This window comes from Halyomorpha halys, unplaced genomic scaffold (genome assembly GCF_000696795.3).
Source record: "Halyomorpha halys isolate HHAL.00 unplaced genomic scaffold, Hhal_1.1 Scaffold453.1, whole genome shotgun sequence".
Taxonomy (NCBI): Eukaryota; Metazoa; Arthropoda; class Insecta; order Hemiptera; family Pentatomidae; genus Halyomorpha; species Halyomorpha halys.
The window spans coordinates 806550-828622 of NW_027107553.1; the positions used below are offsets into that span (position 1 = coordinate 806550).

The 22073-nt window shown below is 27.9% G+C and overlaps 2 protein-coding genes across 6 annotated transcripts in view; one reads left to right on the plus strand and one right to left on the minus strand.

Annotated features, from left to right (window-relative positions):
* Dlg5 (Discs large 5) overlaps window positions 1–12243 on the minus strand; it is a 31232-nt gene extending 18989 nt beyond the window's left edge. For 2 of the 5 annotated variants that reach the window (XM_014424100.3, XM_014424097.3), the window contains exons 1-15: window positions 11773–12187; window positions 11271–11361; window positions 11055–11181; window positions 10810–10978; window positions 9929–10087; window positions 8436–8597; window positions 7775–8017; window positions 7088–7269; window positions 5376–5530; window positions 4586–4802; window positions 4311–4446; window positions 3605–3735; window positions 3388–3523; window positions 1580–1702; window positions 261–480 (exon numbers count right to left, since the gene is read on the minus strand). In XM_014424100.3, coding sequence (XP_014279586.1) covers window positions 261–480; window positions 1580–1702; window positions 3388–3523; window positions 3605–3735; window positions 4311–4446; window positions 4586–4802; window positions 5376–5530; window positions 7088–7269; window positions 7775–8017; window positions 8436–8597; window positions 9929–10087; window positions 10810–10978; window positions 11055–11181; window positions 11271–11313 — 2203 coding nt within the window. In that variant the 5' untranslated portion in view covers window positions 11314–11361; window positions 11773–12187. Of the gene's footprint in view, window positions 1–260; window positions 481–1579; window positions 1703–3387; window positions 3524–3604; window positions 3736–4310; window positions 4447–4585; window positions 4803–5375; window positions 5531–7087; window positions 7270–7774; window positions 8018–8435; window positions 8598–8663; window positions 8726–9928; window positions 10088–10809; window positions 10979–11054; window positions 11182–11270; window positions 11362–11772 lie in introns of those variants that run through there. The other 3 variants (XM_014424099.3, XM_014424098.3, XM_014424101.3) reach the window with 3 other exon arrangements.
* A 1350-nt stretch (window positions 12244–13593) lies between these two features.
* On the plus strand, window positions 13594–20165 carry LOC106682939 (uncharacterized). The gene is made up of 2 exons (XM_067045926.1): window positions 13594–14018; window positions 14095–20165. Exons 1-2 carry the CDS (start codon window positions 13926–13928, stop codon window positions 15928–15930), a joined length of 1929 nt encoding a protein of 642 aa, XP_066902027.1. The 5' UTR covers window positions 13594–13925; the 3' UTR covers window positions 15931–20165.
* The last annotated feature ends 1908 nt before the right edge of the window (window positions 20166–22073 follow it).

Consider the following 22073-nt stretch of genomic DNA (forward strand, 5'->3'; position numbering starts at 1 on the left):
TCATATAATATGTTTACATAAAGAAAAAGAAAATAAAACTAGTAAAATTGATCACGATCTGACTTCATTTAATAAAGATTTTGCAATGCATAACTGCTTATTTCTTTCATTACCTAATAAAATATAAGCAGTCTATTATATATTTACGGAGATTTGTACAATTGCTAATTAAAATAAAAATTAATTTAAATTTTCAAATTAATCAAATTTAAGGCCTAAATAAAATCAATGACATTTGTACTAAAAAATTGATAACATACCTGATGGCAAATTGGAGAGAGGATTAGGACGGTAGACGGGTGGGGAAGATTGCATTTCTTGAGACTGTGTCTGAGTAGCAGCGTTCGACTGCTTGCCAGTATAGGCCACACTGTTGCTAGAGCATTTCAGGGTCTGGATAACAAGAACATCATTAGGTTCGTTGAGAATGCTCATTGCTTCCCTCGAGCTCATCAGGCCTTCTACGCTCTTGTTGTTAATCTGTAACAATCAAAGGTTCTAAACAAGATATACTTTGTACCAAAAATATATACATATATCAACGGTAGAACCTGGCCAAGCTCAAAGGGTCGGCCTTTTAAAAGAAAATAATTTCTGATGTATTAAAAAAAAAAGTTACATGATTAAATGAAATGAAAATAAGATATATTGGAAAACAATCATATTCAACAATCTCACATACAGAATGGGAAAAAAAAGTTCAGATATAGGCCAGTAAACAAGGAGTAGACTGATGATGAGAATTAGAAATTAATGAATTCTAACGCTGAATTAGGATGGCATAAATAAGAGAAATGCAGGAGTCAACAGAGAGAATGTTCTCTGGAGCCCACTCCAAATTACTCCAAATTCTTTGCTTACTATGTTGTTCTATAGAATCAATTTTCAATTTACCAGCTTAATTTAATTAGTACATACTAATCCCAGAGCCTTCTAACAATATATTTTCTGTAACTAGTGCTCTTGTTATGCCTCAGACTGATTTCTAAATCATTCCCTTTTCTCCAGATACTCTAACATCATCTTTCTTTTATTATCCTCATTGAATAGCTTTATTACTGAAGCTTCCTGGTTTCTTAATTATTTTGATTTTAATTGCCATTTTTATCAGGCAGTGCTAACTCATAAGTCTGAAAAAATCTTTATAGAATTGTAAAATATGAAGAATCAATGCAACAAGCAACAAGAAATTTCTAAAGAATTCCTGAACAAAAAAAATATATATATGCATCATGCAGAACAATGGTTAAGAGAAGATTTCCCTAGAATGATTTTTTTTTTTTAACAGAATAAAAATTGTATTATACACATTTTTTTCTTACAAGGTTGTCTGTTAAGTGGAAGTTTTGCTGTATTTTAAATTATACTTCCCACATGCCTTGAAAACTATTTTCAAAATTGAGGAGTAGAGGGTGTCGGCCTGTTTATGAGCAAATACAGAATGTTTAAGCCTTAAATAATAAGGTTGGTCATGACACTACAATTACTTTAAAATGTGTTACATAATGTCTAGGGAGATAATAGATTTCGTTTGACCAGAAAAATAAATAACAATGCTTAATGTATAAGAAATACTTACACTTATAACTCTATCACCAACAGCTAAATTTCCTTCCCTAGCAGCTAAGGACCCTGGTGAAATTTTGCTTATAAAGATACCTGCTTCTAAAGTCAGACCATGATCATAGTTCTTCAACTGCAGCTGTAATTTAATAATTAAAAAGGTTTAAATATATTGTAGTAATTGCATATTAAACTGTATATTCAATACAAGTTAATTTTTTCAGGCCAGTGTAAATTCTGAGAAAGAAATGACTGGATCCCTAGATCAATGTGTGCACTAGCTAACACAACAAAATAAATTAGCGTCTTTTTTCTTATTATCGTCACTTTGCTGTCTCTATAAGTCTTTAAAAAATTAATCCTCTTTATATACATAAATAACACATTTTACAAGTTCTAACAGATGTGATATATTGCTAGCTCTAAATGTATTGCAATAAGCATTTGTTTTATCCAAACTATATTGTTCTGGTTTCTTAACCAAAATAATTTAAATTTATAATCCAAAAATTAAAAATATTCATTTTACAGACAAATGATTAAATACATGTTAGTTATCAAAATAATGCATTAATATGCAATTTAAAGGTCTCAATATTCGCATATTCCAAAGGAATTATTTATAAATTGTAAATAATTTTTAATTTAGACTTATGAAGTAAATTATAACTTTTTACATACAGAACATTTTCTTTTATCATCAAAATAATAATGTTTTCTCCACTCTATTAATATTAATAAACTTTTTTAAACATTTTTCATAATATTAACATTTAATTGTTAAATTTTCAATGTCTCCATTCTGTTGATGGTAACAGTCAACACCTTTTGATTTTATCAGACAAGAGAAGACATCATTTTTTATAATATAGACAACTTAATTGCAAAAAATAAATACTTTTTTATGAGATAAGAATATTATTTTTTTAAGTTAAAATTGCCAGATTCTTAAATTGAATAGGAAATTCTTCGAAAATTAACAGGGTCTTCTTCTAAATAAAATAAAAACGAAATTGCCCCCAAACCAATCCGGACATTTACCACCAGTTAAAAGAAAAAAAGAGATAAAAAAAATATTCCTATATTTATTCTGCATACCTAAAACTTTAATTACTCCCATCCATCCCTAATTAAAAAGTTTTAAAAAACAACCTAAAATTGGAAAAAAAAAGTACTTATCAACCTTTGCTAAAAGATAGTTCACTGGATTTTTTTTTAATTCTAAGATGAAGGAATCACTGAAACATTTTGGATTAAACAAATTTTTAATGTTTTTCTGCTCCCCAGCAAACTGAAGAGATAAAAGGGAAGTGAGTAAGGAGGAATGGTGGGAATCATTTCTATGAAAGCAATACATCACATTAGACTGTTAAATTCTTAAGACTCCTTGATAAAAGGATTGATGATTTGTAGTTTCCTTGTTAGATTAACAAATTAAATTTCACTTTGATTTATCTAAATAAAAATCAATAGTTTTTCAATTGTGTTTTGTCACTTCCTAATTTTACTCTCTTGACTAAATGAGACTAGTTATAAAAATCCAAATCACAAAAAATATAATATTAAATGTGTCCCTGCTTCAGAGACTTCTCAAAGAACATTTTCTAAATACTATAAAAATTTTAAAAATGAAATTACTCAACTTCACAAAACTTTTATAACCAAATAGAACCGAATTCGGAGACTTAACTAAATACACAAAATGACTGGAAATATTTTGATATAACCACAATCAAACTGAAACAAGATTTTTTAACAAAATTTTTTGTAAGTTTTTTTTAAAATAAAATTTATCTTTGTAAAGAATCAGAAGCGATAACAAACCTGGGTAGTAAAAAGTCGCCGCCTCCTCACAACCATTATTACAGTGCTGCCGCTTGACTTTATTGCTTCCAAAACAAATCTTTTACTAACATTACTACAGTCTTTATTATTTACCCGTACTATGCAGTCATTAGGTCTATAAATGAAAACAAAAACAATTATGTTAGACAGTACAATATTTTCTATATATTGAAAAAATTAACTTGTTCACAATTACTTCAATTTTCCATCCGCTACACTCCCTTTGGCAATCGAAGATACATAGATACCATTGTCGTTGGGATAATGAGGATCATCTCTTCCCCCCACTAGTTCTATTCCCAAGTCATCAGTCGCACTGATACCATTCTATAAATTAATAATAAATACATTTTTAAAACACAAATAAAATATAAACAAAATTCAACATTAAAAATGACCTTTTGATGGTTTACTATACATATAACTTTGAATAAGATCAAAATTTATAAATGTTTCTTCCAAATAAAGTATGGCTTATTTCAGGTGTGAGAAAAAACCAAAAACTCTAATGAGACTGGTAAATAAGCTACAGCTAATTACAATTCAACCTCATAGTCAATAAATCATTGTTTGAAAAATGACTTTGAACATTTTAACCCTTTTAATTTAATAATTTCTAGATTTTTTTGCCATCACCGTTTAATAACAAAAATCAACCCGAATGTATACATAAATGGACATATGGTTGACAAAACTAATATTTTTATTTAGCCCTTTTTGATTCTTTCAATAGTTTTGCCAACCCAAAAATCCAATAATTTACCTACTTGTGATCAATTTCAACAAAAATATAGTACGTAAAAGAAAGCATTTCTTCAAGCAAAATTATTTAAAATTTTAATAATTCAACGAAATAATAGGATATAAATGAAGGAGTGTATAATAGGAAATGCATCACTCACTAAATCTATACTAAGCATTTCAGTATCCCATTCCTGCATATCAGTGTCAATTGCGGAGTCGTGGCTATAGTTATGACTAACAGTATGAAGCTGAACCATCCTGTTTTCCTTTTCTAATTGGGCCTCCATTTTTTCCCTAAAAAAGAGAAAGCTTCATAAAACTTGATTTCAAATTTATGAATGAACAACACTCTCCAGAAACACCCATATATAACAGAGATTATACTTTTTAAAGTGATATCACCAGACAAAGTAAAATAAACCATCTAACTTACTTGAGAACTTTGAGCTGTTTAGAAGTTTCATTCCTCTGTTTTTTAATATCATCTGAGTCCCTAAGGGCCTCAGCTAGCTCCGACACAGCACGATCCCTTTCCTTCCTCAACTTATCACAAAGAGTACGAATACTTTCCCTCTCGAGCACGATCTTATCTCTCTCACTGAAGGCCCAATCTCTTCTTCTCTTGCATACTTCTGCTTCTTGTAAGGCCTCTGTAATAAACATTATAAAATGATAATGGAATCAATAATTATGGAAGCATTTATTCCCAGTCATCGTCTAGAAGACAGTTTAGTAATCAACTAAAGGGAATTTTAAGAATATATTGAACACTAATGAGAGTTACAACTAAATCTAATAGAAATCACAGAAACAGTCAAAAGAAAAATATTAACATAAAATAGAATTTTAGAGATTTGTGGTCCATCGATACCTAATTAGTATTCAAATAAATAAAACTATGCTGAGATTACAAAAAATAAATATATGGACAATGGAAATATTAATGTTATCTATTGGCAATATAGTGCATTGGTTTCATGTAGCCAGCCACAAGTACCTTTGTGTTTTAACAGAACTGTTCGAAAAATAACAGAATATACTCTCCACCTACATAATATAGTTCTCAACATAAAAGTATCCTTGTTTTTTTTCCTCTAAATTTATTACAAGAAAAATCTTCTTTTAATTGAACTGTGTCAAACCTTTACAGTATAACAACATTAGATTTAAATTAAAATATCAGTTTTTAGGGAAGATATTGATAATAGTTTATTTTCTTTTACCTTGTAATTCTTGTTGGGCCTTGTCCGCATGTTTCCTGAGCCTATCTATTTCCTGATTAGCTTGGTCTAGGTTGTCCATTCGTTCTTTCTGGCATTTTCCAAACAGGTCCATAGAACTTGATTGCACTTCTCTTAAGTCTTTCCGCCCTGCATCCCTAAAAAAATTACAAAGTAGATGTATAAAAAATAATTTCTCAATCCATATTCAAAAAGAATAAAGTGGGTTATAATAACCAAAATGTTTTCATTATTTCAATTCAGGTTTGCAAAATCATTTTAATAGTTAAATAATTATACTTAAAACAATCAATCAGTTTTACGAAATGAATAGAATATATAAAAAAACATCATAAAAACAAATAAACTGCTATTGAATCAGGGGTTAGATAATAGGGCTCACAACCTGAAATATTGTTTTTCTCTAGTAGTTTCACAAAATTTACAGTATTTTTTTCTATAATCCAACAACATTTTAATATCAAATTTATCAACACGACTGCCAAATACAAGTTAACTCTTATGTCTAACAATACCAACATACTTATCTTTTTAGATAAGTTTGTTTACATGCCATATTTGTCACAATAAAATATGATTAAATCAAATTGGCCTTAAACACGACACACCTGAAAAGGTTACTGTAGCAGCAATGGTCTCACAAGTCAATTTATTCTTTTATTATTTTTTTAAAAGTAATAATATTATTAGATAAATGACAAATAAAAAGTAATATAGGATAAAACCATTTTTATTTTTTTACACTTAAAACACCTTTAATTAATTAAAATATAACTACTTCTACTAAAATAATTAATATTAAAATTGTGGCAATGAAAAATGCAGCAAGCTTATGCAATTCTTGACTAAGTTGTTGAAATCAATTTCAACCATTAGGAAAATCTATTTAACGAAATTCTCAAAATATTTTCAAACTTTCATAATCTTAAAATAGTTTTAATTTGTCTGGATAAAGAAAATAATGAAAAACTGTGGGTTGATAAAAATTTACTTATGTTTATAAATGTTTGCTTTTATCAAATCATATTTATCAAATATCTTTAAATAAAAGTTCCATCAAATATTTTAGTTTTAATAAATGGAATATGGTCCGGGTGCGGTAAAAAAAAACAAACTCAAATAGTGACAACTATTTTAATGAGCCAACGTTTTGCGCCATGTTGTAGGGTTTCGTCAGAGCTAAAAAAAGGCTTTTTTTATTTTATTTTTTTTTTTTACTTAAGTTAAGTGATTGTATCTTTTTTAGCCCTGACGAAGCCCTGTAATGTGGGGCGAAACGTTGGCTCATTAAAATAGTTATTGCTATTTGATTTTTTTTTTACCACACCCGGACCATATTCCATTTAATAATAATATACACGGTCAATCAGTGATCTTCCAGTATTTTAGTTTTTTGAACGTTAATAGAATAAGGATTTATATAAGCATATGAAGCTTTTTTTCAAGCAAGGTTTTAATTACAACAGGCTGTCTGATGGTAAGCTTTAAGCAACAGATTATTACAAATTACCATACAATATGATATAAACTGTTTTTACTTTTCAAAGACATATGACCAAGAAATTACTAATTCAAATTGTGAAATGCATTTCTATTAAACAAAAGTTAACCTAGTTAACCATTTTTTGTATACATTTTTTTTTCCACCCATCCTGAATATTCATTGTAATAACAATAAATCAGCAAAACACTACCTTTCCCGACATGAGAAATCATATCGTGATTTTAAACTGTCTCTTTGAGATTCTTCTTTGGCTGTAAACTCCCCAAACTTCTCCCGCAAATCATTACACTCCTTTAATGCCTTGTCCCTGTCATGGAGTGCTGATGCTATTTCTCGTTTTAGTGTTTCAACTTGATAAGATAATGTTTTTTTCTGAAATCATAAATAAAAATTAACAATAAATAATAATAAAATTTCACAAAAATTGTGTGTCTATGTTTGGTATATGCATATATTTTAAGACTAACCAGTAAATTTGATGTTAATATATACAATTAAACACTACCAAGCAAATTCAATATACAATATTCTCTTATTGAGGAGGTTAGACATAAATATATAGAAAGTATTCTGTATTAATCACATCAAAAAGTAAGTCTTATTTTTTTTTTCTTCAAACTTTAAGAATACAATTCCTATAAGCATACTTTTAACATAATTTCTATGAATTTAGTGAATGTCACTTCGTATATGAAGTATAATAAGAAATAAATAGTAAATCTAAACAAGTAAAATAATTATGCCATCAGTACTAATGCCATAATAACAAACCCATAATTTTTAAACAATCAGTTCAATAGTATATATTTTCATAAGTATATTTAAATTACATGTTTATTAGATTTTAAATAAATTAATAATAAGTATTAATTTTTACTTCTTCTAAAAGGTCTTTATTTTCTGATTCCACAGCCTTATTTTTCTTGAATGCTTGGGATAAATCCTCAGAAAGCTTTTCCATTTCTTTATGAACAGTGTCTCGTTCCGACATGATAAGTGAGTACTCCTGCATAGCAGCGTTCCTTTCCTCAGTCAGTCGCTTCAGATCTTTGCTAGCTTTCATCCTAACAGCCATAGCCTGATTAATTTCTTTAACTGCTTCCTCATGTTGTTGTTGAACCTGAATAATTTTTAAAATCAAAAATGGTTGAAAGTAAGTTTTTAAAAACATTTTGCATTTTTGTACTAAAGGAGTAAGTTCTGATTAGGAGAAATAAACTGTTTATTAAAAACAATAACTATTGTAAGCATGATGAGCAAATTTAAAAATCTTATAACCATCTTAAAGAACCATATGAAAGAAGATTAGCACTAACTAATCTCCAGTCCAACAGAACAAATTACCACCTTCTAAGAAGGGCCTGATCCCAAAGTACTTTACTAAATTTGATACTTAAATTTGTTTTAGCCAAGAGAAAAAAAATTGGTCAACAATATCAAAATAGGTTAATTTTAATCCAATATTAATAAATAGGTTATCATATAAATATATTCACAACAAATCAAATAAAAGAATAATGGAAATGATGAGTAAATACCTTAGCAAGAGCTTCCTGATATTCATTTCGCTCCCGGAGAGCAATATCCCATTGTCTTATGGCAGCAGTACACTGCTGTTTCAAACCATTTCTTTCTCTTATAGCTTGATTTCTTTCAGTAACCATTTCATCACACTGTTTTTTGATACGAGCAACTTCCTCCTAAAAATTAAAATTTATTTTGTAAAATAATTTTAAAAATTATAAAATAAAGTAACATTTACATACATCACATAAACAAAATTAGACAGGAATAGCATGCCTTGTTAAGTATGAAATTTTATCAAATAATGTTATCAAAGTATTATCTAAAACAACAAAAGGTGAGGAAAAACTCCACTTATCATTTAATCCTGTTATTGATAAAGTAATCGTTAACAATGTAAATAAAAAAATTAAGAAATAAAATAAAATATATTTTTTCAAGAATATTTTTCAATTTTATCTCTCACAGTTTGTATTTATAGGCTACTAAAATGATTTAATTCTAATTAATGAGAACAAAATTACAATAAATAATCAATTGACTATTATAAAAACAAAATTTTAGCCAGTTATGATAACGATCATGAGAGGTATTAAAAATTGTGCTTGTATGTATTTGTTTAAAACTTCATAACCATTGTTAATTAAAGAGTATAACATATTTATAAAACATCTAAACAGTAAATACTTTTATATGAGTCTAATTATAACCTTAAGTATTTAAATTTACAAGGGAATAAAATTATAAAGTTAATAACAAATTGTTAAACAATTAAACTAAATTTTGATCAAAAGGGTGTTAAATATTACACTCAGGAAATAATGAAAATAAAGCAATCTTTAAATTTAACCCCAAGTTGATCAAGAGAGAGGGGGGGTTAATGATTTCATTAACAAAACATAGCACCTTTATGTAATATAATTGTAATTGATATACAACCAATGTAATAAAATTACATAAATACATGTTCAGAAGAAATAAGTTAGTAAGTCAACAAAAGTCAGTAAACTGCCTTTAAGAGGCAATTATGATAGTAAAAGAGAACTTGATAACCTGAAAAATATTAATTTCATGTACAATATTATCAACAACTGAATGGTTTGTTTATTTAAATAATGGGTATATACTGATGATACTTTAGAAGTCAGGACCTAATATTAAAAATCTTTCTAATCTAATAATAGGAACATGTTTTGGGCCACACATTCTAAAGATTAATGTACTATAAATTCCACTACACAATCATTTGAGTCAATCAAATACTATTGCATTTAAAAAACTATTAGCTTTGACTACAGATTTAATAATCTCCGAAATTATAGCTGCAAATAATAATTTTTAAATTTAAACTGTTATTCATGATGTACAAAACAGATAAGGAAAACTGCATTAGCACTGAATAAGGAAAGCTAATTTATTATTGTTAAAGAACTACAACATTTCTAAGAAGATCAGAGAAAACAGAAACAAACAAAACAATGGCATAATTGAACTTGGACATAAATACCTGAGACAGCTCCAATTTATCCACAGCTGAAGAATGAGAAGCAATAAGATCATCATAACGTTTCCTTAAACTTTCATATTCTTCTTTTATTGTTTCATATTTTGATAAAGTTGTAAGATATAACTGATTCATGGCGTCACTATTTCCATTTTCTCCTTCCTAAATTTGACAAACCAAAAAGTGAAACAGCACATAATCAACTTACATAAATTAAACATACTAAATGAAAAGAAACCAAAGAAGAAAAACCATATAAATATTTCTAGTCATAAAAAAATCTAACTTTAAGATTTATGTTAATTTTATCTATAAAATTTACAAACAATCGTACGTATCACAATGAAACAAGAGTCAAAGAATCAAAACAGACCAATCTCATTAAAACTAATTAATCTAAGATGTGATCAAATACATTTAAAATAATGAATCAAAACAAAGTCATTTGATATATCAATGCAATTAAACCAGTTATATGAAATGTCAAAGTACTATTGATTTTCACAGAGGTCATATCCACTTGGCATGAGGTTAGTAGTTTAAAATGACATAATCTTAAAAACAGGGTCAAGTGCTTATTTAATAATAAAACAACAAAAATGGCCACACAATACAAAAAGACAGAAATGACAAGTAAATTAAATCTTGAACAATAAAAGTGAGTGTCATAAAACCTTTCATTAAATAAAGTAGATTAGAACATATATGAGCATAAAACAACACTGAAGTACTAATCATTCCATAAAACTGTCAGATTGTTATAGTAGAATATATACAGCTAAAATATTAGTTTCAAAATATCATTAGTCAGAAACTATAACAAAGAGGTCTAGTCCCATCTAGAACTTAATTTCTTTTTAAACTAGATAACTTCTTAAATTTACCTGTTGACTAGATCTTAAATCTGAAACTAATTCCCCATATTTAGTGCGTAGTGATGATGACTCTTGAGCAGCGGATTCTAGTTGGGCCATTGCAGCGTGATGTTGGCCCCTATAATACTCAAGTTCCTTCATTGTATGTTCACATCTTCGGACAGTTTCACTATGTTGCCTGAAAGTAAAGAAATTAATTCATCAGTTATAAGTCATATTAATAAATCTGAACAGAAAATATTATGCATGTATACCTTCTCAACACTTGTAATTCATGCATGGCCTTGTCACATTGTGTTTTAAGACCATCATAATCTCTTGTTGGAATGTTATCCCGAACTCTATCAGCAGTGGATACAGAGTAGCTACGAGTCAGAGTGTCTACAACAAATTATTTTTAAGTTAGCTGTCCATTTAGATAAACAGATGCAGAATTATTAACAGTAACTTTAAGTGAATAAATATTATACCTGAGGTGGTGACACCATCAATAGAAGAATTAGTTGAAGACATTTGGAATGACGATGATTTATATCCCCTCTGTCATAACATTATGTCTCCCTGTAAGATCAAAAATTACCAACTTATTCAAATACTTATTTTAAAAACAATAATAAACTTACAAAGCACAACAAATTTATGTAAGAACAGCTTTCCCTTACAATAGATAGTTGCAATAATTCACCATCTAGCATGAATAATATGGAGCCCAACTGGAGCATAACAGTCAACCAAGTATGAAAACCATTTTAAGTTAAAAATTACTCAAGTTAAGATATTAATTTCCTTAAGTTCTGAATTTTTTTAACAGTTCAGTACCCTACATACTAGCAATAAAAACTACTATAAGGAAGTAAATACCACTAATATTTTTATCACAATACTAAAAAATAAATTAATGTAATATTTAAACTTGAATGAGAATGTAATAGGAGATAACAAAAGTAAGGAAAATAAATAAAAGTAACTTGCCTGATTTTTCTTGTTTAATAATAGGATGTTATTCATTTTTAAACTCTCACTCACTTAACCCTACATATTACTACCTTCACTTTCCATCTAAACAAAATGAAGAAAATCATTTAAATATGGGAAAGCAAATAATTATAAAACTAAAACACAATTACAATTGTCTTGCACTTATTTCTCGATTTTGACGTATTCAATGTTTACCTATCATCATATAATTATTCACCTAACAAATTTAGGAAATACAAAAAGGAATTAAACGTAAAATAACTTGGTTATTTTGAAAAAATAAACGGGATTAAATTGAATACTTAAAACTATCAATATTTAATGAAGTAAACAGAAATTAACCCATTTGGACAACTCTCCAATCCAATCAGGACCACAGAGTATATAACTAGCACCCGTGTGAAATTTCAGTATAAAAACTTGGTTCAGCTTTTGCAATTAGTTCTCTAAACCAGTAACAGATAGCGGTTGATTTATAGTTACTATCACCCTCAATAGGTGGCGCTAGCTAGAAAAAAGTAACCAAAAATCAAATTGATGATATGGGGTTGATCGAAAATTTCAATCAATTTTTCAAAAAGTGTATTTTCCTACACAGTATAAATTTATGTTTTAAATTCCCAAATTTTTTTAGAATTAGACTCTTTAAAATTTAACCTAGATATAGCACTCTTAATATTATATGAAAGTGTACGGAACCTAAAATAAGAGACCAATTTAAGTATTATTAAATGCTTTTTTAATATCTGAAAACTATTCGTAAATTTCATAGTAAAAAGCGGCTTTTATAAATCAATTTTTCGAAAATTTTAGTATAGAATGAACTAGCGCGCGCTTACAGTGTCACTATCTTACTTTAAACTACCAAGTGTGTTCATGATAGTGTTTTGTGTAGTGTAAAGTTTTAACTATTTACCACAATTATCACATTATTTTATCAAGGTAAGATAAAGCTATGTTATAATTTGGAAAAGTTAATAGTTCTGGATTTCGCAGGGCCGCTGTTAGTTGAGTTCAGCCCGGGTGCAAAATTATTCATCAGATCTCCCAATTAATGTTTCATATTTTTAATATTTATCAATAATAATGACAATAATGTATTGATTAAGGTTTATGAGGAAAATATTACATTAGTTCTTATTAACAATCCCATTAATAAAGTAGCCTATAAAGTTCGAGTATGTCAAAAGTATGTGATACTATTTATTATAAGTTTATTCAACTTTTTCCGTAAGCCTGAACCCTAATTAGGAGTAAAGAATTTACTCCTCCCTGACGGAGGACCTAGGATTTCCTATGAATCCCACACTTATTATAAAGGTGATTTCAATGTTACGATGCAATTACTAGACGCCGAGATTTAAAACAAAAACTGCTATACTTGAAAAAAATGTTTAAAGGTTCTAAACTATGTTCAGGAATATAAAATTAAGTCAATTGTAATGTTAAATATGTTCTTAAGCAGTGAGATTAAAATTTATGAATAGCGTTTCCTGGCTCCCTGGATTGTCTAAGTTCACGGTCAAAAATTCCTGAGACCTAAGCTATCTTATTTTTTCTTGTAGTTTTGAACTATAATGGTTCGCTGCATATTGTTCTTTACCTGAAATTGATCCAACAACTAAAATCAAAACCTCTCATTTTATTGTGGACCACTATAATATCATGTCACAGCCTTTCTTGCTTACAAGAACCTTGTATTTTGAAATCTTTCTGTGGCAAAGAGTCAAAATAAAAATTTTGGTTAGGCTATTGCATAAAAATGGTGTTTAAATCAATTTGACCTTATAATATAAATTTCCGTATCTACTAAAATTCAAAAAGATCGCATGTACTTGAAGAGTTCCCGTGGATCGATATTTATTTTATTTAAAAAAAAAATTTAACTATAAAATAATCTCAACCATCATGAATAAGGCCCGAAACAAACAAAATATTTTATTGTGTATTAGGTTGGGTTCATTTAGAAAAAATTAACTTCAATTTTGATGTTGAACCTCTATGTGATTTTTGTTTTGAACTCTTACCGCTGAAATTCAACTGTAATATTGTTTCTTTAAAGTTGATTTGTATCAGCTCCATATTGAAACTTAGTTTTCTTAGTAAAATCTTTGGTGGAATGTGTCATTTGTAGACCTACTTTAATCATGGAAACCCCTTCAAAGAAAAAATTAAAAACTGACCCTAAGTCAAGTATAGCTGAACTAAGCAGACACTGTTCTAATGAAACTTCTGGAAAGGTTATACTTCATTTTTATTTTATACACTTTCTTAGGTAACATGTTTAAAATTTTAATTTTCTTTGGATATTTACAGGATCCTGTACAACTATCTTTAGATTTAGAATCGTGTGACTTTTCAAAAATTGTTGCCACAAGTGGTTTTGTTGACAAATCACTGCTTATAAAAGCTTTGTTCGAGAATACTTGTAAGGTACTAATTACTGCTCCCAGACGTTTTGGAAAATCAACAAATTTAGATATGGTCAAAAGGTTTCTAGAAATTGAGGTGGATAGTTCTGGTAGACCTATTGATGTAGCTCAAACAGACAACTACAAGCTGTTTTTTGAAAACAAATTAAAAATCTTTGAGCATGAACAGTTTTGCAAGGTACATTTAGGAAGGCATCCTGTTATGATGATAGATTATAAACCACTTGCTAAATCCGTTGATTTTGATAGCATGTTAACAGAATTCAAAACTATTGTGAGGAAAGCATTTGAACATCATCGTTACCTGTTAGAAGTTAATAATTTATGGTCTGGAAATCTTAAATTAGATAAATTTAAAAGTTATATCGAACCAAATTACATAAATTTAAGTACTTATGATACAAAAATAGGTTTTAATTTTTTAGCGGAAGTATTACACAAATATTTTGGAAAACCCGTATTCCTCTTGATTGATGAATATGACGCTTATTTTGAAAGCTTTATTTTTAAGGACAATCCTGATGACACTCGCATAATAAATTTTATTCAGTCTACTACTGCTGATTTATTGAAGTCAAGTAATCACATTGATCATGCCCTATTAACTGGTGTTTTTCGTATTTCAAGCGAAGGGTTAGCTTTGACTTTTTCACAATGTTTAAATGGTATTATTCATTACAAATTTTTACATAAGCACCCATTCCATTTATATTATGGATTAACATCTAAGGAGTGTGATCAATTATTAGGTCTATTTGTGAAAGATGATAAAGCTAAAAATAAATATAAGCTAACTATTGATAAATATTTCAATGGATATAGTATTAGTAGAGTTAAAATTTATAGTATTTGGTCAGTATTAAAGTTTTTTGAAAATAATAAAAAGATCCGAAGCTTTAGTATTAGAGATGAATCTCTTTTTAGTATTAAACAAATTTTCAGCGATGAAAAAATTTTGCAGCTGCTTTGTGGGACGTTTGTTGATATTGATATTTCTAAACAATTTTCCAGAAGCAACATAAAAGATTTATGTAATCTATTGAAGTTGGAACAACAAGAAATAGACAAATCAGATCTGTTATTTATTTTTCTTTATCATTTAGGTTTTTTATCAATTGCCAATGCAGAGGATGAGCATTTAGCTTCTTTGAAAATTCCTAATCAGGAAACTTTTTTCCAGTTCGCTAAAATTCTTAAGGAATGTTATGAAAACAAATATCAGTTTGATTCTAATAATGTTAAACATTTTTATTCTGCTGCAAATTTATTTAGTACAACTGACATGAATGATGAAAAATTCTTAAAAATATATAAATCCCTTAATGTTTTATTTGCCAATACAAATTATCAGTCATATGGAAAAAATAATTTCATTTATATTTTGTTTGTATTTTTGGCATGCAAATTTAGCTTTATTAAATCCAAAGGATTAATATCCTCTACTAACAATCATCAATATTTTGTGACTGTTAATGATCATGATATAGCTTTAATAATTGGATCTACAAGGGAGAAACAGGAAACTCATGTCGTAGAAAAAATTACAAATATTCATAGTAAACTTATTGAAGCAAATTATTTTAATCATATCGAGAAGAAAATATATAAAAAGTTAAGAGGAAAAGTTTATATAGTTTGTAATACCTTAGATAAAAAATTGTCTATGGCCTATTCATTTGTACTCAAAAATAAAGAGATAACCAAGCCTAAAATTATTTGAAACAATTTCGATTTAAAATTCCATTAGGTTAATGATAAAGGTGATACATCAATCATACAAGAAAATAATAGTTAATCAGTTTTACCATTAACCTAAATTTTTTTTTATATTAGTATAATGTGTATATAATGAACGTACACAGTGCACTTCATATTTTCTTAGTTATTAACGCATTAGTTTCCAGATTTTCAAAAGATATATCACTGTTTTGCTTGAATAGTGGCTCATCTTACAGAAAAAAGTTTTTTTTTTTTTAATTTTGTATTTGAGGTATTCCATAGATTGTGCCATAAGCTACTAGAACTAATTTGTAACAACTCTAATGTAGCTGTAAGACAGTCTGTAGGATGACCTCAGTTAAAAAGTATCCTCAGTCTGCACTACTATCTTTGGAATATTTGCTATCACAAAATAAAATTAAAACTTTTTTTCTTCAGATGTGCCACTATTCAAGCAAAGGAATGAAATCATATGTGGAATCGGGATGTATTTCGAAGTTCATAATAAATATATATTTTTTATAATTATGTTAATTTTGTTGATTTATTGTTATCAATAACTATTTTAGTTCATTTTTCCTCATTGTCATCTCTCCTCCTATGTTAATGATAAAAAAAGTTTCAATTTTTCCGGCCACCAGCCAGAATGGTCCCTCCCCATTCCTTGTTAGCCTCTGGCAACGCAGCTACTCATGTAAAACCGCCTTCAGCGGACCAAGCTTGTCTTATCTTATAATGCCGCAAGGCAAACCAAGATTAAATGTTATAAGTGTATATATATTCCTTAGCTTGCAAGTACTATATATAATTGTAATATAGGAGGTTAGAAAAAATAAATAAATAATAAATTTTTCCTGTGAATTATATAAAACAAATGCGACAGAATCGAATACGTATTTGTTTTGTTTTTTGTACAGATTTTGTCCTACTTAATTTTATTCATTATTTATTTTTACTTCTTGTAATTTTTCACAATGATTCACATTATTTTCTATTGATTTTTTTAATCTTGTATGCTACTATGATAGTAGCTTTAAGAATAAACATGAAGTGGTTTGGTTTATTAATACAAAATTATGGTTATGAGTAATTAGTATGATTAAATATTATACATTGGTAGCCATTATCAGTTACATCAGTGGTTTCCAAACCATAGAAGTCTATGAGATAAGATAAGACTACTAAGTCTGAAATCGAGCCATGTACCACCATCACCCCCAACTAGGAGTAAATGGAGGTTCTCTTTGAAAAATATTTGAAGAAATAAAAGTGGATTTTTCAGTCACTTTTACTTTGAATTTACCTGTTAAACCTTTCATTTAATCGCCCAAATATCAGGAAAGATAATTAATATAATAGTTCTAACATTAAAACCTCACGAAAATATCTTTAGACCCCCTTGCGACCTAGACTCTCATGCAGCACCTGTTGGAAATCTATGGCTCAGACAATGATACTGTCTTGATTCATCTCGTAAATATTGGGATATGTGTATGTTCTCTTGTATTGTATATATGTTCTCTTTTATTTCCTAGTGATGGATGACCTTGGTTTTAAGGCTTCTAAATTTAGGACTTTTTTCCTGAACCTATATTTTGAATTATGCTGTAATTCTTTTTGTCACTTCTAAAACTAATCAATATATCTTTAATTTTTTTCAAATCAATCTTAATGACAATAGTCAATTATTTTTATAGTGATATTTATTTCTTACAACTGATGTCCAAATTGTTTTAAAAAAAAAATTATGTTTACTATTTGTTTTACTTTGAGTATTTGCAAATCCCTTCAGATGTTTATATAATGGATATTGTAACAAATTGCCATCATAGTTACTATTGTATTTAAATCAGAAAGTTAATTAAATCTAATATATTCTCAGATTGCTGTTCATAATAAATGTCTTCCCAGTATCCCTAAACAAAATTATAACTGTAATATATATATTCCATTAAAAAATCTGGTCCAATGCATGCTTAACACATTTACTACTGCTTCAAATTCAGTTGAAATTAATCCTTGTTAGTTTCTAAACCCCAACTCCTGAAATGATAGCAATGCTTTCCTTACGATTTTCCATTTATACTGTAAGTAAAAAATAACTGTTATTATTTTTTTATGTTTTCATGTTAATTACAAAAATAGTCAAAAAGTTATGACTATTTGCATAGCAGACATAGAAACAAATAACATTTATTATCCCTTTCCATTAATTATCAAATTCTTTCATATTTTATATTTATCTATTGTTTTTTGTTGGTAAGAGATGGCAAATTGTTTCAAGCTATGTACATGCTTTATCAACTAACTGTTTACTCTAATTATTGTTCATTTTTTCACTTACTTTTTTGGTTGAAAATTTATTTATTTTACTTCAAAAACTAATGAATTTTATTAAACCTCTAATATTTATAATTTATAAGGTTTTACTAAAAAATATTACTATTTTTTTCTCTTTCCAAACCTAAAAAAGATATATATATATTTTATTGACAAGAATAGAAACAAATTTATTATGATAAAATATAGTCGTGGATAAGTTTGAATTTCTCCTTTATTGGAGGTTGTGGGTCCGACATTACTTTCCTCATCCTTTCTATTTATGTGGTTATCATAGAAATTACTTTGTAAAATTTTGAGTTCTCATTGGTTAGCAAAAAATATTCTAGTGGTTAATAGATATATTATTTGTGTGAACTTTTTTGATAAACATGGATTTGTTGATTATTGTACATTATAATAAAATGTATTATTTTTTAAAATTATTTATTTACATTTGAATAAACCCTTTTTAATCTTTATGTTGACTCTTTGGCAGTATCTAGCATGTGTTTTTTCTCAAGTCAGCATACTTCAAGTGTAAATGAGGAACATGTTTTTATGCTAGTTGTAACAGTGATAACTTACAAATGTGAATGTGAATATGAATATAATGTGAAGTATTAAATAAAAGTACCAGTTACTAGTTAGGAAAAGAAACATCTTAACTCTATAACAACCCATCCCTAATGAAATTTAATTAACAATGTACACTTATAACATAAAATCATTATTATTGGGACACCCTTATTAGCTACTATAATTACTTCCTATTACTGGATTGTACCACTTATAGTAGAATTAAATTTAATTCCCAAGACATGAAGGAGTATGATTCTATCTTTTGGGCCCATGTTCAAATCTGGCTGTGACAGGCAATTATTTATTCTGTTATATCAGCTATTGATCAAACCTGTGATTGGCAGATCCTACTGAGGCATACCCAGCCTCTTTAAAATGAGTATACTTTTTAAAACACCTTGTATAACTTTTTGTCCAGAAACAGCACTTTCTCACTTGTAACTGAACCCAAGATCCCTCATGAGCTGTGTATAAGATGTGATATCTAATGTTGGAATGATCTCAAGTATCTAACTCCATTTGTATTAACTATAACTAGTCACTCCAATTTAACAATTTTAATCCTCTATTTTTTAAAAATCTTTCTAGGTATCATACTAAAAACTAGGTATAATCTTGAAACACTAGTTAGTAACGATTTTGGCTATTGATTATAATCTTTGTTACTTAGAAATGTCTAAATGGTATTGTCATATTGGTTCTTAAGCTGTCATTCCTTGTAATTCAAACAAATCAACAATATAATTTTAATATTTTAAAAATTAATGCTTCATTGTAGAGACATCTTGTCTCGACCGTTAGGATACCTGTATTATTTTTTCCTACATTGAGAATTTTTTCAAGATGTGTCTAATCTAGAATGAAGCATTAATTTTTTTTTAATAGTGTAGAAGTATTTTTTTATTTACGGGGTAATCCAAAATAAAAATGTTATGTAGTTCATAAAATAAAAGTCATAAGGGGTCTTGGATTCTATACTTGATAAGTAAGTGCTTTTTCTTGATCAATGGTTATTTGATCTATATCCATCCCTAACCATCAGTCTTTTCTCTTTAACCCATTGAAGTGCAAGGAATACCCACTTCATTAAGGATGTTTGCCTCAGTAGCGTCTACTAATACCTGAGTCAATCAACTACTGATAGGACATGTAAATTTTTTTAATGATCTCTGGTTATTTTTAGCTTTTATGTTTGAAAAGTGCTTTCTTTGTTATTTATCCTTTGACGTTTATAACTTAGTTTTACTTTCAATGTAGGATGTTGTTTACAGTCTTAAACATTGTGTATTAGTGTTATAGGTTAAATTATGATTTATAAGTTAAATTTTCTATATTTATGAGAATAAGTAATTCATGTTAGTTTTAACTGAATCGTTCTGTGATTTGAACATTTGTAAATATTCTTACCTTCTTTGACTCTTTAAATTATAAAATTAGTACCTCTTAGGTTTTTGGTTTTATATATAAGCTTTTGTACTTATGTATTTGTATAAACTTATGTTTTTTATTGACTATTTTTTCAATAAATTATTCTCCAGTAGGCCTATTATTTATTGATGAAAGATCCATCATGGGTAGATTTGTTTTGGTGAATAGTCTTTTCTGTGTCTAAACTAAAATATTTTCACACGTTATTTTTAGTAGGTTGTGTAATATTTTGATTTTTATCAGTAAAAAGCAGCCACAAAGGATTTACCCGTAACGGTATCAATTAATGACTTTTTTTTAAACTTATTTTTAATCAATAATTACTTTAATTTGGTTTTACTCAGAATTTGTTTTCCTTTAAATATTATCAAATTGTGTTCTTTTAAAATAGTGTAATCAGTGCTGCAAACTTATACATGGTATTGAGGACACATCGCTATATTGTTTGAATAATGGTACCTCTTACAAAAAAAAATATGTTATTTTGTATTTGATATATTCTGCAGATTATTCCATAGACTGGTTATTTTTTTATAACCCTATTAGCTTTGGAACAGTCTAAGACCTCAGTAGAGAGATAAAAAAAAAACGTGTCTATGTTAATATCTTTGGAACATGTACATTTCAAAATAGAACCAAGACTTTTTTATCAGATGTTTCATTATTCAAGCAAAGCAGCGACCTGTTCCCATCCAATAACGTCTATGATTTTTGGAGTTTTGATTTGATTTCTATGGGAAAAAAAAAAGGTTAATTCAATGATGTAAATAAAAACAAATTCCTTCCAAATTTCACCACTAGAAATAACTCCCAAATCCGATTATAATACTTGTTTACTCTCATCACTTGCTTACTGTCTTTTTATGTTCATACTGAGTGTCCTCTTCTTTCTAAGTTCGACTTGTCATGAATATTGGTTATGTATTGTGTTATTTTTTTTATAGTAAATTTTATAATTAAATTCTAGTTTTATTTTGTTTTTGGAAAAATGTAATAAACCTTGTATGTCTTATTTTTACAGTATTCTATTCTGAACATATTTTTAAATCATATTATATAAGCTTAACAATATTACTTAAAATTTTTTATCCTCAACTTTGTTATTCTAATTTTTTTTTTATTTTGTTACTTATCTTTTATTCACCTTGCAATTTTTTGAGATACATGTTGAATTTTCAGTTGTTAGTTGTTTTGTTTTTTTAAATTCAAAATAGAATTTTCAGGAATCTACCTAGTCTAATGAAGAATCAAATTAGGTTAAAAAGTAGATTCAATTTTTAGAATGAAAAGTAAGGACTCTAATCACAGTAAGGTCCTTACAGTAATTTATTTTATGTTTATTTCTTTTGTGAAAAACAAATTAAGTTTTTTCTTCAAAATAATATAGTTCTTAACTTACTGAAAAAAAAAAAATGCTAGAAATAATAACTTAAAATTCATCTTCCATAATGATGAATGGTAAATAATGGAAAATGCCTCAATTTTTTTGAGAGATTGAATGGTTCTGGTCCATTCCATTAAAACAGCATTTTGTTTTTTGTCTCTAGTTAGCATGAAATAACTGTCAGCAGAAAGCTTTCCAAAATGGTTCATAAACCCTCATTCACCAGATACTAACCCAATAGAACATGTTTGGGGCTATTTGGAAAAATGAATGGGTGTAATATGGTAATGCCAAGTAAACCAAACTGTCTCTACTGTGCCGAACCCACTCCCTTCTACACAGTGTTTGATTAGTGACTTGTGAAATTAGTGAATCATTATGAAATATATAATACATATATGAAATAGGCCAAGACAAAATTGATATCTCCA

Coding starts and splice junctions, on each gene's coding strand:
- LOC106682939 (XM_067045926.1), top strand. CDS start 13,926: ATGGAAACCCCTTCAAAGAAAAAATTAAAAACTGACCCTAAGTCAAGT. Junction 14,019..14,094: donor CTAATGAAACTTCTGGAAAG/GTTATACTTCAT, acceptor GGATATTTACAG/GATCCTGTACAACTATCTTT.